This window comes from Narcine bancroftii, chromosome 5 (genome assembly GCF_036971445.1).
Source record: "Narcine bancroftii isolate sNarBan1 chromosome 5, sNarBan1.hap1, whole genome shotgun sequence".
NCBI lineage: Eukaryota > Metazoa > Chordata > Chondrichthyes > Torpediniformes > Narcinidae > Narcine > Narcine bancroftii.
The window spans coordinates 183,010,791-183,029,193 of record NC_091473.1 but is presented as its reverse complement, the minus strand read 5'-3'; the positions used below and the strand labels follow the sequence as shown (position 1 = coordinate 183,029,193).

Here is an 18,403-nt window from a genome sequence, read left to right as displayed (position 1 = left end):
CACGGTGTGTTTTTTACTTCTACAGGAGCTCAAACCACGTGGAACAGTAAGACCATAAAAGACTTACTTGGAACACCAACCACGGCAACAGCTGTATAATAAACGGCGTAGAACAGTCCGTTCACTGGTTCATGCATATTCAAGAGATTCGGGTTGTGGGAATTATGCCCACGCCTGCATTAATCCGAGTGAACGCCTTCCTGATAAATACCTCACTGAGGTCCCCAATGAATCACTTAAGCAACATTGTAATCATACAGACAATTCCCTAATGGCAAAGGTTCGAGGTTTACTTTTTTTGTCACAGTGAAAATGTCATATACCTGATATACTTTCAGGCCATAAATCACTGGGGCAGAAATAGGCCATTCAGCTCATCGAGGTTTCCCCGCCATTTAATCACGAGCTGATCCATTCTCCCCCCCCACCCTCAGCCCCACTTGCCCACCTGACGCCCTGGCTAATCCTGTCAATCTCTGCCTGAAGTGCAATGCGGCCCCACAACCGCCCATGGAAATCGATTCCCTCTGGCTGAAGAAATTCCCCTGCGCCTCTGTTCTAAGTGGGTGCCCTTCAACGCTGAAGTTGCACCCTCTTGTCCTGGACTCTTTCACCATGGAGAATCGACTCTGTCCACATTCAAAATGTTTCAATGAGATTCCCCCCACCATTCTCCTAAATTCCAATGAGTACATGCGTACAAAGTGAAGGGAGGGAAGTTTAGGGAGACGGCAGGGAGCCTGGAATGTCTTGCCTGGGATGATGGTGGAAGCTAAAACATTCAGGGCTTTGAAGAGATTCTTAGGCAGACACACAGGTGAAATAAAAATTAGAGGGTGACGGGGTAGGGAAGGTGAGATGATACGCTGTGGTACATCACTCGGCCACCAGGGGGCCTGGAGACACATATAAAGCCGAGGTCCTGACTGTGCGCTCTCACTCTCTCCCCTGGGACCACTGTAACACAGCTAGCAGCCAACTAGATATTTATGTGAGTGGAATAAAGCTGTGTTGCCCCAAACAGTATTATGCCTGTGTTTTCTTCTGGCGGAGCCTGCCACAGAGGGGTTAGTACTTTTTTTAATGGGAGGAATACAAGGGCTGGCACAGCATCAAGGGCCGCAGGGACTGTACTGTGCTGTAGTGTTCTCTCGCAACACATCATGAGATCTTCCACCTCTTCTGACCATGATTTTCAAACAACAGATTGATCGAACCAGCAGGTTCATTATGAAATATTTTGCAATGTTCGGGACTGTGAAGTGAGACTGATTTCCCGCGTACTGGACCACAAACAGTGTCGCAATGTCACCGAGAGTGTAATGCTCTGTAACATTAAGACATTGCTCGTGGCACTGAAAGGGAAGACTGCTTCTCTGAATCAGGCAGCTCTGTAAGTATCTCTCCATTTGCTTCCTGAGTTCGCAAAATATGGACTGTATCTTGGAGTACACTTGTAGGGCAGTGAGAAGAGGCTCTGCCCTCTTTTCACTACCATGATCAGGAAGGAGGAACAGGAGTCTGAAGTCGTGCACCCAGCGGCTTCCCCTCCACCATCAAATTTGGTTGTAGATTTAGGTGTACAGTATGGCAACAGGCCCTTCTGGCCCATGAGGCCATGCCGCCCAATTAACCTACAACACCCCCTCCCCCTTCCTCCCCCCCCATCTCCCCCATAGAGGGGTGGGAGGAAACCAGAGCCCCCGGAGGATGTGTATAAACTCTTTACAGACAGTGCTGGATTCGAATCTGTGTTCCTGGCAGCATTGCACTAACTGTTGCACCATTTCTGAATGGACAAAGGACATCACCTTACCTTTTCTTTCCTTTTGCAACTAAATTGTTTACTTTAAAAAATATAATTTATAGCAATATTTGCACTTGTGATGTTGCCACAAGATGACAAATTTCTTGGGGACAGTAACTTTTGATTCTGTGAAGTATGGAGTATACAATGCAGGGATGGCTGCCGTCCAAAAGGACTTGGCGGGCTGACACAAAAATCACAAAAGGTTAGTTTGCATGGGCAGCAGGTTATCAAGAAGGGAAATGGAACATTGCCCTTCGTTGCTGGAGAGATTGGACTTCGGAGCAGGGAGGTTACACTGCAACTGTACAAGGTCCTGGTGAGGCTGCATCTGGAGAACTGCAGGCAGTTCTGGTCTCCTGACTTGAGGAAGGACATACTGGCTGTGCAGGCAGTGCGGGGGGGTGGGGGTGGGGTGGTGTTCTCCAGGTCAATTCCAGAGATGAGGGGGTCGGCCTACAAGGGGAGGTTAAATCGTCTGGTGCCGTACTCGCTGGAATTTAAAAGAATGAGGGGGGATCTAGTAGAAGTTTATGGGTATCGATAAGCCAGAGGTCGGTAACTTGTTCCCCTTGGTGGGGGAGATGAGAACGAAGGGACATAGCCTCAAGATTCAGGGTAGTAGATTTAGGATGGAGATGAGGAGGAATTGTTTTTCCCAGAGGGTGGGGGATCAGTGGAATTTTCTGCCCATTGAAGTAGTGGAGAGGACCTCAATAAATATATTTAAGACAAGATTGGATAGATTTTTACAGCTGGGGAATGAAGGGATGTGGGGAAATGATTGCTGGATGGATATTGTCAAGTCAAGTCACCTTCATTTATCGTTCATTCCCTGCTTGCATGGTAAAGATAAGATGGCATTTCTCCAGGACCACAGTAGCATATATACAGAAATATAATTTAGAATAGAAGTTAAACACATTAAAATATTAAGATGGTTACACCACCAGTCCATGGAACCCTATCCATGAATGTTCTGGGAATTCAGGAATTGCAGCTTGGGGAAAAAAGCTGCTGCCCCATCTGGACGTTAAGGCCAGTATTTTCTATCCGATGGCAGAAAGGAGTACAGTTTATGTGAGGGGTGTGTGGAGACCTTCACAATGTTTATTGCCTTTCGCCTGCATCTGGTGTTGTCAATGTCCATCATGGTAAGAAGAGGTTCCCCAATGATCTTCTCCATTGACTTCACTATCCTCTGCAGGATCTTGTGGTCCAGAGGGGATATTGCCTCCAAACCAGGTGGTGATGCAGTTGCTCTCAATACATCCTCTGTAGAACGTAGTGACAATGGGGGAGTGGGGGGTGGGAGATGGACCTTTCCTCAGCCTTCGCAGGAAGTAGAGGTGTTGCTGGGCTCTCTTGGCTGTGGAGCTGGTGTTAAGGGACCAGGTGAGATTCTCCGTCAAGTGCACTCCAAGGAACTTGATACTCTTGACAACCTCAACAGTCAAGCTGTCAGTGGTTGGCAGAGTGTGGTCCCCCCGGGCCCTCCTGAAGTCAACAACATCCCTTGTTTTTTTAACATTCAGATACAGCTTGTTGGCTCTGCACTGGTCCATTAGCGACTGCACCTCATCTTTACGCACTGACTCATCAATCTTGCTGATCAGCCCCACCACTTCCTGTGGTCAGCAAACCTGATGATGTGGTTCAAGCTGTGTTTAGCTGCACGGTCATGGGTCAGCAGAATGAACAGCAGTGGACTCAGTGTGATGGTCTTGGAGATGCTGTAACTGATCTGGACTGCCTGTGGTCTCTCTGACAGGAATTCAAGAATCCTTTTGCTGAGAGAGGTGTTTTAACCCAGCAGATTCAACTACCTTATTAAGTTCTGAGGTATGATCAAGTTGACTGAGGTAGATATACCACAGGGAGTACTTACTGAAGTAGATGTACCATGGGGAGTACTAACAGAGGTAGACGTACTATGGGGAGTACTTACTGAGGTAGACATACCACAGGGAGTACTTACTGAAGTAGATGTACCATGGGAAGTACTTACTGAGGTAGACGTACCATGGGAAATACTTACTGAGGTAGACATACCATGGGGAGTACTTACTGAGGTAACCATATAACCATATAACCATTTACAGCACAGAACAGGCCAGTTCGGCCCTACTAGTCCATGCCATAACAAATTCCCACCCTTCTAGTCCCACTGACCAGCACCCAATCCATACCCCTCCAGTCCTCTCCTCTCCATGTAACTATCCAGTCTATCCTTAAATGTAACCAATGATCCTGCCTCAACCACGTCTGCCGGAAGCTCATTCCAGATCCCTACCACCCTTTGCATAAAGAAATTTCCCCTCATGTTCCCCTTATAATTTTCCCCCTTCAATCTTAAACCATGCCCTCTAGTTTGAATCTCCCCCACTCTTAATTGATAAAGCCTATCGACATTTACTCTGTCTGTCTCTTTTAAAATCTTAAACACCTCTATCAAGTCCCCCCTCAATCTTCTACGCTCCAGAGAAAAAAGCCCTAGTCTGCACAACCTTTCCCTGTAACTCAAACCTTGAAATCCTGTCAACATTCTCGTGAACCTTCTCTGTACTCTCTCTATTTTATTTATATCTTTCCTATAATTTGGTGACCAAATCTGTACACAGTACTCCAAATTTGGCCTCACCATGGAAAATACTTACTGAGGTAGATGTATCATTGATGTTGGATTATTTATATTGGTGCATAGACATTTTTGCACTGACATTGGTGCAGTGACATTGGTGCATTGAAATTGATGCATTGACATTGAAGCACTGACATTGGCGCATTGACATTGGTATATTGACATTGGTGCAGTGACATTGGCTCATTGACATTGATGCATTGACATTGATGCATTGATATTGATGTATTGATATTGGTGTATTGAAATTGGTGCAGTGACATTGGCACATTGACATTGATGCGTTGACATTGAAGCATTGACATTGAAGCATTGATATTGATGTATTGATATTGGTGCATTGAAATTGGCACATAGACATTGATGCATTGTCATTGATGCATTGACATTGGTGCATTGACATTGATGCATTGACATTGGTGCAGTGACATTGCCGCATTGACATTGGTGTATTGACATTGATGTATTGACATTGATGCATTGTCATTGATGCATTGACATTGGTGTATTGACATTGATGTATTGACATTGATGCATTGACATTGGTGCATTGTCATTGGTTCATTGACAATGGTGCATTGACATTGATGCATTGACATTGATGCATTGTCATTGGTTCATTGACAATGGTGCATTGTCATTGGTTCATTGACAATGGTGCATTGACATTGATGGATTGACATTGATGCATTGTCATTGGTTCATTGACAATGGTGCAGTGACATTGATGCATTGACATTGATGTATTGACAATGGGGCATTGACATTGATGTATTGATATTGGTGTATTGACATTGGAGCATTGACATTGACACATTGTTATTGATGTATTGACATTGGTGCATTAACACTGATGCATTGACATTGGTGCATTGACATTGATGTATTGACATTGATGTATTGTCATTGGTTCATTGACATTGGTGCAGTGACATTGATGCATTGACATTGATGCATTGACATTGATGTATTGACATTGATTCATTGATATTGGAGCATTCACATTGATGCATTGACATTGGCACATTGACATTCTTGCATTGACATTGGTGCATTGTCATTGGTGCATTGACATTGATGTATTGTCATTGGTTCATTGACATTGGTGCAGTGACATTGATGCATTGACATTGATGTATTGACATTGATTCATTGATATTGGAGCATTCACATTGATGCATTGACATTGGCACATTGACATTGGTGCATTGACATTGATGTATTGACATTGGTGCATTGACATTGATGTATTGACATTGGGGCAGTGACATTGGCACATTGACATTGATGTATTGACATTGGTGCAGTGACATTGATGTATTGACATTGGTGCAGTGACATTGATGCATTGACATTGGTGCATTGTCATTGGTGCATTGACATTGATGTATTAACATTGGTGCATTGACATTGATGCATTGACATTGGTGCAGTGACATTGATGCATTGATATTGATGCATTGACATTGATATATTGACATTGGTGCATTGACTTTGATGTATTGACATTGGTGCAGTGACATTGGCACATTGACATTCTTGCATTGACATTGGTGCATTGTCATTGGTGCATTGACATTGATGTATTGTCATTGGTTCATTGACATTGGTGCAGTGACATTGATGCATTGACATTGATGCATTGACATTGATGTATTGACATTGATTCATTGATATTGGAGCATTCACATTGATGCATTGACATTGGCACATTGACATTGGTGCATTGACATTGATGTATTGACATTGGTGCATTGACATTGATGTATTGACATTGGGGCAGTGACATTGGCGCATTGACATTGATGTATTGACATTTGTGCAGTGACATTGATGTATTGACATTGGTGCAGTGACATTGATGCATTGACATTGGTGCATTGTCAATGGTGCATTGACATTGATGTATTAACATTGGTGCATTGACATTGATGCATTGTCATTGGTGCAGTGACATTGATGCATTGTCATTGGTGCATTGACATTGATATATTGACATTAATGCATTGACCTTGGTGCAGTGACATTGGTGCAGTGATATTGGCACATTGACATTGATGTATTGACATTGATGCATTGACATTGATTCATTGATATTGGAGCATTGACATTGATGCATTGACATTGGCACATTGACATTGGTGCATTGACAGTGGCACATTGACATTGGTGCATTGACATTGATGTATTGACATTGGTGCATTGACATTGGTGCAGTGACATTGATGTATTGACATTGGTGCATTGACATTGATGTATTGACATTTGTGCAGTGATATTAGCAGATTGAAATTGATGCATTTCATTGGTGCATTGTCATTGGTGCATTGACATTGCTGCATTGTCATTGGTTCATTGAAATTGGTGCAGTGACATTGATGCATTAACATTGGTGTATTGGCATTGATGTATTGACATTGGTGCATTGACATTGGTGCATTGACATTGATGTATTGACATTGGTGCATTGACATTGATGTATTGACATTGGTGCCGTGACATTGATGTATTGACATTGGTGAATTGTAATTGGTGCATTGACATTGATGTATTAACATTGGTGCAGTGACATTGGTGCAGTGATATTGGCACATTGACATTGATGTATTGACATTGATGCATTGACATTGATTCATTGATATTGGAGCATTGACATTGATGCATTGACATTGGCACATTGACATTGGTGCATTGACAGTGGCACATTGACATTGGTGCATTGACATTGATGTATTGACATTGGTGCATTGTTATTGATGTATAGACATTGGTGCATTAACGCTGATGCATTGACATTGGTGCAGTGACATTGGCGCATTGATATTGATACCTTGTCATTGATGCATTGACATTGGTGCATTGTCATTGGTGCATTGACATTGATGCATTGTCATTGGTGCAATGACGTTGATGCATTGACATAGGTGCATTGACATTGATGTTTTGACATTGATGCATTGACATTGGAGCAGTGATATTGATGCATTGACATTGGTGCATTGTCATTGGTGCATTTTCATTGATGTATTAACTTTGGTGCATTGACATTGATGCATTGTCATTGGTGCAGTGACATTGATGCATTGTCAATGGTGCATTGACATTGGTGCATTGATATTGATGCATTGATATTGGAGCATTGACATTGATGCATTGACATTGGCACATTGACATTGGTGCATTGACATTGATGTATTGATATTGGTGCATTGAAATTGGTGCAGTGACATTGATGCATTGACATTGGTGCATTGACATTGATGTATTGACATTGGTGCAGTGACATTGATGTATTGACATTGGTGCATTGTCATTGATGCATTGAAATTGTAGCATTGACATTGATACATTGACATTGGCACTTTGTCATTGGTGCATTGACATTAATGCATTGTCAGTGGTTAATTGACATTGGTGCATTGACATTGATGTATTGACATTGGTGCATTGACATTGATATATTGACATTGGTGCATTGACTTTGATGTATTGACATTCTTGGCTTCACGGACGAAGATTTATGGAGGGGGTAAAAAGTCCACGTCAGCTGCAGGCTCGTTTGTGGCTGACAAGTCCGATGCGGGACAGGCAGACACAGTTGCAGCGGTTGCAGGGGAAAATTGGTTGGTTGGGGTTGGGTGTTGGGTTTTTCCTCCTTTGCTTTTTGTCAGTGAGGTGGTCTCTGCGGTCTTCTTCAAAGGAGGTTGCTGCCCGCCAAACTGTGAGGCGCCAAGATGCACGGTTTGAGGCGTTATCAGCCCACTGGCGGTGGTCAATGTGGCAGGCATCAAGAGATTTCTTTAGGCAGTCCTTGTACCTTTTCTTTGGTGCACCTCTGTCACGGTGGCCAGTGGAGAGCTCACCATATAACACGATCTTGGGAAGGCGATGGTCCTCCATTCTGGAGACGTGACCCATCCAGCGCAGCTGGATCTTCAGCAGCGTGGACTCGATGCTGTCGACCTCTGCCATCTCGAGTACTTCGACGTTAGGGATGAAAGCGCTCCAATGGATGTTGAGGATGGAGTGGAGACAACGCTGGTGGAAGCGTTCTAGGAGCCGTAGGTGGTGCCGGTAGAGGACCCATGATTCGGAGCTGGACAGGAGTGTGGGTATGACAACAGCTCTGTATACGCTTATCTTTGTGAGGTTTTTCAGTTGGTTGTTTTTCCAGACTCTTTTGTGTAGTCTTCCAAAGGCGCTATTTGCCTTGGCGAGTCTGTTGTCTATCTCATTGTCGATCCTTGCATCTGATGAAATGGTGCAGACGAGATAGGTAAACTGGTTGACCGTTTTGAGTTTTGTGTGCCCGATGGAGATGTGGGGGGGCTGGTAGTCATGGTGGGGAGCTGGATGATGGAGGACCTCAGTTTTCTTCAGGCTGACTTCCAGGCCAAACATTTTGGCAGTTTCCGCAAAGCAGGACGTCAAGCACTGAAGAGCTGGCTCTGAATGGGCAACTAAAGCGGCATCATCTGCAAAGAGTAGTTCATGGACAAGTTTCTCTTGTGTCTTGGTGTGAGCTTGCAGGCGCCTCAGATTGAAGAGACTGCCATCCGTGCGGTACCGGATGTAAACAGCGTCTTCGTTGTTGGGGTCTTTTATGGCTTGGTTCAGCATCATGCTGAAGAAGATTGAAAAGAGGGTTGGTGCGAGAACACAGCCTTGCTTCACGCCATTGTTAATGGAGAAGGGTTCAGAGAGCTCATTGCTGTATCTGACCCGACCTTGTTGGTTTTCGTGCAGTTGTATTGACATTGGTGCAGTGACATTGGCACATTGACATTCTTGCATTGACATTGGTGCATTGTCATTGGTGCATTGACATTGATGTATTGTCATTGGTTCATTGACATTGGTGCAGTGACATTGATGCATTGACATTGATGCATTGACATTGATGTATTGACATTGATTCATTGATATTGGAGCATTCACATTGATGCATTGACATTGGCACATTGACATTGGTGCATTGACATTGATGTATTGACATTGGTGCATTGACATTGATGTATTGACATTGGTGCAGTGACATTGATGTATTGACATTGGTGCATTGTCATTGGTGCATTGACATTGATGTATTAACATTGGTGCATTGACATTGATGCATTGTCATTGGTGCAGTGACATTGATGCATTGTCATTGGTGCATTGACATTGATATATTGACATTAATGCATTGACATTGGTGCAGTGACATTGGTGCAGTGATATTGGCACATTGACATTGATGTATTGAAATTGATGCATTGTCATTGATTCATTGATATTGGAGCATTGACATTGATGCATTGACATTGGCACATTGACATTGGTGCATTGACATTGATGCATTGACATTGGGGTGTGTCGACATTTGAGCATTGCCATGGGTTTGGATGATCAGATGTCCTCAAACATGAGGACATTGCAAATGTTACAGGAGATGGAAGACCAGTACACTCCAGGACCTAAGTACAGGACAATGATGCATTGTCATTGGTGCATTGGCATTGATGCATTGTCATTGGTTCATGGACATTGGTGCAGTGACATTGATGCATTGACATTGGTGCATTTACATAGATGTATTGACATTGGTGCATTGACATTGGGGCAGTGACATTGTTGTATTGACATTGGTGCAGTGACATTGATGCATTGACATTGATGTATTGACATTGATGTATTGACATTGATGCATTGACATTGATGCATTGACATTGAAGCATTGACATTGATGCATTGACATTGGTGCATTGACATTGGCGCATTGACATTGATGCATTGTTATTGATGTATAGACATTGGTGCATTAACGCTGATGCATTGACATTGGTGTAGTGACATTGGCACATTGGCATTGATACCTTGTCATTGATGCATTGACATTGGTGCATTGTCATTGGTGCATTGACATTGATGCATTGTCATTGGTGCAATGACATTGATGCATTGACATAGGTGCATTGACATTGATGTTTTGATATTGGTGCATTGACATTGGAGCAGTGATATTGATGCATTGACATTGGTGCATTGTTATTGGTGCATTGACATTGATGTATTAACTTTGGTGCATTGACATTGATGCATTGTCATTGGTGCAGTGACATTGATGCATTGTCGATGGTGCATTGACATTGATGCAGTGATATTGGCGCATTGACATTGATGCATTGACATTGGTGCATTGACATTGATGCGTTGATATTGGAGCATTGACATTGATGCATTGACATTGGCACATTGACATTGGTGCATTGACATTGATGTATTGATATTGGTGCATTGAAATTGGTGCAGTGACATTGATGCATTGACATTGGTGCATTGACATTGATGTATTGACATTGGTGCAGTGACATTGATGTATTGACATTGGTGCATTGACATTGATGCATTGATATTGGAGCATTGACATTGATGCACTGACATTGGCACTTTGTCATTGGTGCATTGACATGAATGCATTGTCAGTGGTTAATTGACATTGGTGCATTGACATTGACGTATTGATATTGGTGCATTGACATTGGTGCAGTGACATTGATGCATTGACATTGATGCATTGACATTGATATATTGACATTGGTGCATTGACTTTGATGTATTGACATTGGTGCAGTGACATTGGCACATTGACATTCTTGCATTGACATTGGTGCATTGTCATTGGTGCATTGACATTGATGTATTGTCATTGGTTCATTGACATTGGTGCAGTGACATTGATGCATTGACATTGATGTATTGACATTGATTCATTAATATTGGAGCATTCACATTGATGCATTGACATTGGCAGATTGACATTGGTGCATTGACATTGATGTATTGACATTGGTGCATTGACATTGATGTATTGACATTGGGGCAGTGACATTGGCACATTGACATTGATGTATTGACATTGGTGCAGTGACATTGATGTATTGACATTGGTGCAGTGACATTGATGCATTGACATTGGTGCATTGTCATTGGTGCATTGACATTGATGTATTAACATTGGTGCATTGACATTGATGCATTGACATTGGTGCAGTGACATTGATGCATTGACATTGATGCATTGACATTGATATATTGACATTGGTGCATTTACTTTGATGTATTGACATTGGTGCAGTGACATTGGCACATTGACATTGGTGCATTGTCATTGGTGCATTGACATTGATGTATTGTCATTGGTTCATTGACATTGGTGCAGTGACATTGATGCATTGACATTGATGCATTGACATTGATGTATTGACATTGATTCATTGATATTGGAGCATTCACATTGATGCATTGACATTGGCACATTGACATTGGTGCATTGACATTGATGTATTGACATTGGTGCATTGACATTGATGTATTGACATTGGTGCAGTGACATTGATGTATTGACATTGGTGCATTGTCATTGGTGCATTGACATTTATGTATTATCATTGGTTCATTGACATTGGTGCCATGACATTGATGCATTGACATTGGTGAATTGTCATTGGTGCATTGACATTGATGTATTAACATTGGTGCATTGACATTGATGCATTGTCATTGGTGCAGTGACATTGATATATTGACATTAATGCATTGAAATTGGTGCAGTGACATTGGTGAAGTGATATTGGCGCATTAACATTGATGTATTGACATTGATGTATTGTCATTGAAGCATTGACATTGGGGTGTGTCGACATTTGAGCATTGCCATTGGTTGGGATGATCAGATGTCCTCAAACATGAGGACATTGCAAATTTTACAGGAGATGGAAGACCAGTACACTCCAGGACCTAGGTACTGGACATTGATACATTGTCATTGGTGCATTGACATTGATGTATTAACATTGGTGCATTGACATTGATGCATTGTCATTGGTGCAGTGACATTGATATATTGACATTAATGCATTGAAATTGGTGCAGTGACATTGGTGAAGTGATATTGGCGCATTAACATTGATGTATTGACCTTGGGGTGTGTCGACATTTGAGCATTGCCATGGGTTTGGATGATCAGATGTCCTCAAACATGAGGACATTGCAAATGTTACAGGAGATTGAAGACCAGTACACTCCAGGACCTAGGTACTGGGCAGAAGGTGGGGGGTGGGGGGGAGTACAAATTCAGCTCAGAAACCATAACCGTTCAATGACCCTGATGGACCCTTCTGTCCAAGGATTTGACCAGCATTTCCTGTTAAATGTACCTCACACGTGAGGCAGAGCTTTACCATCCATACATCATTTGCTGAATCCTGTTTTCTGTGCATGGTGCAGGCCACCGGGTGCTGAGGTGACTTGGAGAAAGGGCTCGAGGAGATAAGTCTCACTGCGAGGTGATGGGGAACGTGCAAGCCATTCTGTGCCATCTGCTCTGGATGGTGGTTTTCCGTGAAGGTAGGTTTAAACAGCTGGAATCCTTCACTGGTCATTGCTTGGATTAATAATAAACCAATACACCTTTGATTGGGGACTTCCTATGCTTAAGGGAGAAATATTGTATGTATGGAGGATTTTCATTGTCAGATTCAGATTCATGGTCCTGAATGTGTCACGAAATTCATTGTTTTGTATTAGCATTACAGATGTAATTATTACTATAAATTATCTTTAAAAAAAATTAATCAATTTGTGCAAAAGAAGAGAAAATGAATTAATGTCACCAAAACCAAGGAGCTAATTGTTGACTTCAGGAAAGGAAAGCCAGAGGTGGATGATCCAGTGATCACTGGGGGTCAGAGATGGAGAGCATGAGCAGATTTAAGTTTTTGGGAGTCACTACCTCAGAGGATCTTTCCTGGATCCCATCAGTGAAGAAAGCCCATCAGGGCCTCAACTTCCTCAGGAGTTGGCAGAGGTTTGGCACGACACCAGAGCCCCTGGCAAATTTCCACAGTGGAAAGTGCACTGACTGGCTGCATCACGGGGACACCAGTACTCCCGAGCGTAAGGCCCCGTGAAAGGGAGTGAACACAGCCCCAGGACGTCACAGGCAAAACCCTCCCCCACTGTCAAGCACGAATATGGGGGAATGCTGCCGTCAGAGAGCAGCAGCAACAATCGTCAAGGATCCACACTGCCCAGCATGCGCTCCGTTCTCGCTGCTGCCATCAGGAAAGAGGTCTCGGTGCCACATGACTCACCCCCACCAGGTTCAGGAACAGCTGCTCCCCCTCCGCCATCAGACTCCTCAACAACAAACTCAATCAAGGGCTCATTTAACGACTCTGACTTTGTATTTTCTCTCTCTGTAATCCACAGTCAGTTTGTTTATTTGTTTACACGTTCACATTGTATGCAGTTCTTTTTAAACTACCAATTCTGCCTCACCTGCAGGAGAAAAAGAATCTCAGGGTTGTATGGGATGTCACGTGTGTACTCTGAAAGGTGAAATCATTGTTCATTCAGGAATCTGATGACGGGAGGGCTCGTCTTCAGGCTCCTGGACTTCCTTCCCGATGGTAGAAGAGTGAAGAGGGCACGGCCTGGGTGGTGGGGGTCTTTGAGGATAGAGGCTGCTTTCCTGAGGCACCGCCTCTTTTAGGTGTCCTCGATGTCACAGGTCGAGTTAACAACCCCCTCTGGACTTTTCCTGTCCTGTGCACTGACACCTCCGAACCAAACACCTCCGTATTAGACAGCGATTCAACCCATCCGAAAGCTCTCCTCTACAAAGTCTGTAGAAATTTGCAAGCCTTTGGTGAGTGACCTCAGGGTAAATCTCACTGGTTATGAATTCCAGATAAAATCGGAGATTATTGCAAATGGCGATTGGGCCCCTTGAGGTTAAAGGATGTGTTAATCACCAGAGAATATGTGGGTGCAGGGATAATCACGGGCACGAGGAGATCACGCTTGGAATGTCGTGTTCAGTTCTGGTCACTGCATTACAGGAAGGTTGTGGAAGCTGCGGGGGGTGGGGGGGGGGGCAGAGAATGTTGCCTGGATTGGAGAATGTGTCTCATGAGGCAAGGTTAGCAAAGCTTGGGGATTTTCTCTCTGGGGCGAAGGAGGAGGCAAGGTGATTTAATGATGGTCTATCTGAATCATGGGTCCTCTACCGGCATCACCTACGGCTCCTAGAACGCTTCCACCAGCGTTGTCTCCTTCCATCCTCAACATTCATTGGAGCGACTTCATCTCCAACATCGAAGTACTCGAGATGGCAGAGGCCGACAGCATCGAATCCACGCTGCTGAAGATCCAACTGCGCTGGGTAGGTCACGTCTCCAGAATGGAGGACCATCGCCTTCCCAAGATCGTGTTATATGGCGAGCTCTCCACTGGCCACTGTGACAGAGGTGCACCAAAGAAGAGGTACAAGGACTGCCTAAAGAAATCTCTTGGTGCCTGCCACATTGACCACCGCCAGTGGGCTGATATCGCCTCAAACCGTGCATCTTGGCGCCTCACAGTTCAGCGGGCCGCAACCTCCTTTGAAGAAGACCGCAGAGCCCACCTCACTGACAAAAGACAAAGGAGGAAAAACCCAACACCCAACCCCAACCCACCAATTTTCCCTTGTAACCGCTGCAACCGTGTCTGCCTGTCCCGCATCGGACTTGTCAGCCACAAACGAGCTTGCAGCTGATGTGGACATTACCCCTCCATAAATCCGCGAAGCCAAGCCAAAGAAAGATGTGATTATGAGAGGCATAGATAACTTGGTTTGGATGGCAGGTTGGGGGGGTGGAGGAACGAGTTGGAGATAAGCGATCAGGGAAGGGGAGATTGGATCGAAGGGTCACAAGTTAAGAGTTAGAGGGGAAAACTTCTGAAGTAATGTAAGAGGAAGCTTTTTCAGAGAGCGGTGGCTGAGTGGAATGACCTTCCAGAAGAGGAGGTTGCAGCAGGGTCAACTCTGTCTTTTAAGAGGAGGTTGGATGAGTGCAAGGATGTGAGGGGGTTGCAGGGTTATGGGCAGGGAGCAGGTAGGTGGGACTAGTGGAGTTTCACGTAAATCGGTGCAGACTAGAGGGGCCGAGATGGCCTGTTTCCGTCTGTAATTGTTACTTGGTTATATATAAGGTAGATGGCCAGTGCCTGTTTCCCAGTAGCAAACATCAGAGAAGGCCTGTACAAAGTGAGAGGAGGGAAGTTTAGGGGAGATCTTTTTTACTCAGAGTGTAATGGGGGCCTGGAATATATTACCAGGTTGGGGTGGTGGAGGCTGGTACAATAGGGCCATTTAAGAGACTCTTTGACAGGCACACAAATGCAAGAAAAATAGAGGATTCTGGGTGTGAAGTTGGGAAGGGGGTGTTTTTTAATTAAAAAAATTTTTTTTAAGACAGTATTCCGGCCCATGATCCCATGCCACCAAATTGCACCCAATTGTCCTGCAACATTTTGAACGACGGGAGGAAACCGGAGCCCCCCAGATGAAATCGATACAGAACAGGCAGCACCATGATTCGAGCCCTGGTCCTGCTCACCGGTGCAGTAACGCCGCCATTGTCCCCCCTCTTCCCCCCCCCCCAAGTGGGTTTATTAGAGGTCAGCCCAAACTCGTGGGCTAAAGGGCCCTGCTGCGCTGTGCTGGAATGTTCCATCGGCATCAGGGGAAGACGGATAGCGGAGCAAACTGGAGGCTGTCAAATGACTCGAAAGGCTGGACCCTTCCTCCTTCTCTGACAGTGTAAATGATGGGGTGTCTCACTGTCGCTGATCATTTTAGTCAATCAGAAGAAAATAAAAATCCCTGGACTCCAGTAAATTTGTTCTGAGACCTGATCTCTGCCGGAACTCAGTCCGAATTACAGAGCAGATTTTTATGCAGTCAATTTTACAGCGGGTCACATGGTGCAATCACGGCTAATGCGCTGTTGCCCACGACTCCTTTCGCTTCCCTATTCTCGAGGATTGCACATTTTTCCTTTTAAACAACAGTCAGGTCCAGCAAAACACGGAAGTCTGCAGACGCCGTAATTGAAATCAAAGCACAGGCTGTGTGAAGCACTGAGGTAGCAGCGAGCAAGCACAAAACTCAAAAGACTGTTCAACAGGCTGCATTCAGGTAAAAGTCTGAACACCGATTCATGCTTCGGTGGCTCCCGTGTGACTGGCTCAGGAGGGGATGGCTCAGGTCTATATTCGGGTTGGCCGATTGACAGCCCGCCAGGTGGAGTCAACCCTTAGGTGATCTTCCTGCAGGTACAGAGATCACCCCCTGCTGTCAGCTGGGGGTCATATCACCACACAGACATGCTGGAAGAACTCAGCTGGTCTTGCAACATCCGTACGAGGTATTACTGACGTTTCGTGCCTGAAGCCTCCTTTGAGGCATGAAATAAATGCACAGGCATCTGAATTAAAAGTTGGGGGAACAATGCCAGGGAGTCCAGACCCACAGACAAAAGATATTCATTGGGATACGGTAAGAGGAAAGTGATACAGGCATTAAACGGCCGGTGGAAGTAAAGTTCTGTGCCTGTGGGATTTGTGTCAGGACTGGGCAGGAGGGCCCAACGGAGCACCGCTGGGTCTCTGCTCCCCACTTTCCCAGGTCCGCGCCTGCGGCTCTGGCAGCGCCACCATTATTTTCTCGAAAACCTTGTTTCTACTCCCAAGTCTTCTGGTCATCAGAACCAAGGCACTGACGGTTGACTCCAGGAAGGGGGGAAGACCAAGGGTGTACGATCCCTGGGGGGTTGAGAGAGGGTGGGGGGGAGCACGTTTAAGTCTTTGGGAGGCACAGTTGCAGAGGACCTTTCCCGAGCCATCAACGCCTTGACTTCCTCAGGAGTTGGCGAATGTACATAGGAAACCCCGAATTTCCTCAGATGTGTTGGTGGGAAGTGCGCTGACCGGCTGCATCACAGTCTGGTACGGGAACACCAATACCCCAGGGCGTTAAGGCCAGGAAATCTCAGGCCAAGCCCTCCCTACCCTCTATGGGGGGAATGCTGCCGTTGGGAGAGCAGCGGCAATTGTCGAGGATCCACAGCTCCCGGCACATGCTCTGTTCTCGCTGCTGCCATCCGGAAAGAGGTGCAGGTGCCACAGGACTCACCCCCACCAGGTTTAGGAACAGCTGCTCCTCCCACCCCTCCACCATCAGTCCCCCTCAAAGTCAAACTCAATCAGGGACTCATTTAAGGATTTGTTCCCTGTATTGACTTATTCTCATTCACTCTGTGCTGCAGTCATTTCCTTAACATTTTAAATGCATTTACATTGTACATTGAGCCCGGTATTTTTTGCACTGCCAGTAAATGGTTCTTTTGCCTGGCCCGCAGGTAAAGGAATCTCAGGGTTTATGTGATGTCATGTATGTCCCCGATAATAAATCTGAAATCTGCTCGCAGGAGGCACGTCGGCTGTGAAGTGTGACTGCAGAGAGGTGACCTTCACTGATTCCACCAACGAAATGGTTCTCAACTGCTCTGACCTGTCGTATGCCAACCCACCACTAGTCCAGTGGCGATGGAGCGACCCCTCCGACCGTGGGAAGGAGATTCTATTGATGCAAATCCTGAACGGGAACGTCTCCGTGCACCAGGGGCGGGCCGAGATGAAGCTTCTCATGCTGCCCTGCATCAGGGCTGGGGATTGCACCCTCACCTTCACTCCAAGGAGGAGTGATGCCGGATTCTACCACTGTGTGGTTTGGACCGACGCGCGAATCACCCAAACCAAGTTCTGCCTGGTGTATCAAGCAGCTTCGTGGAGTAATCAAGGTGCCAGCCTCCCACAAGACCACAAAGAAGCAGGGACAGCCCATTCAGCCCATTAAGTCTGCCCCTCCATTCAACTATGAGCTGATCCATTCAGCCCCTCTCCCTGGCCTTCTCCCCATAACCGTCAGTGCCTTGGCTAATCAAGAACCTGTCAATCTCTGCCTTTATGACTCAGCTTCCACTCCCGCTTCTGGCAACAAGTTCCACAGGTTCACTACTCTACAGCTGAAGAAATTCCTCTGCATCTCCGCTCACTCCTGAAGCTGGGCCCTCTTGTCCTGGACT

The 18,403-nt window shown here is 45.2% G+C and overlaps 1 protein-coding gene across 3 annotated transcripts in view; it reads left to right on the top strand.

Annotated features, from left to right (window-relative positions):
- Positions 1 to 1,303: 1,303 nt before the first annotated feature.
- LOC138764307 (uncharacterized) overlaps positions 1,304 to 18,403 on the top strand; it is a 35,044-nt gene continuing 17,944 nt past the window's right edge. The window contains exons 1-4 of one of the 3 annotated variants that reach the window (XM_069940052.1): positions 1,327 to 1,393; positions 3,579 to 3,649; positions 12,717 to 12,836; positions 17,747 to 18,118. In XM_069940052.1, coding sequence (XP_069796153.1) covers positions 12,779 to 12,836; positions 17,747 to 18,118 — 430 coding nt within the window. In that variant the 5' untranslated portion in view covers positions 1,327 to 1,393; positions 3,579 to 3,649; positions 12,717 to 12,778. Of the gene's footprint in view, positions 1,394 to 3,578; positions 3,650 to 12,716; positions 12,837 to 16,354; positions 16,456 to 17,746; positions 18,119 to 18,403 lie in introns of those variants that run through there. The other 2 variants (XM_069940051.1, XM_069940053.1) reach the window with 2 other exon arrangements.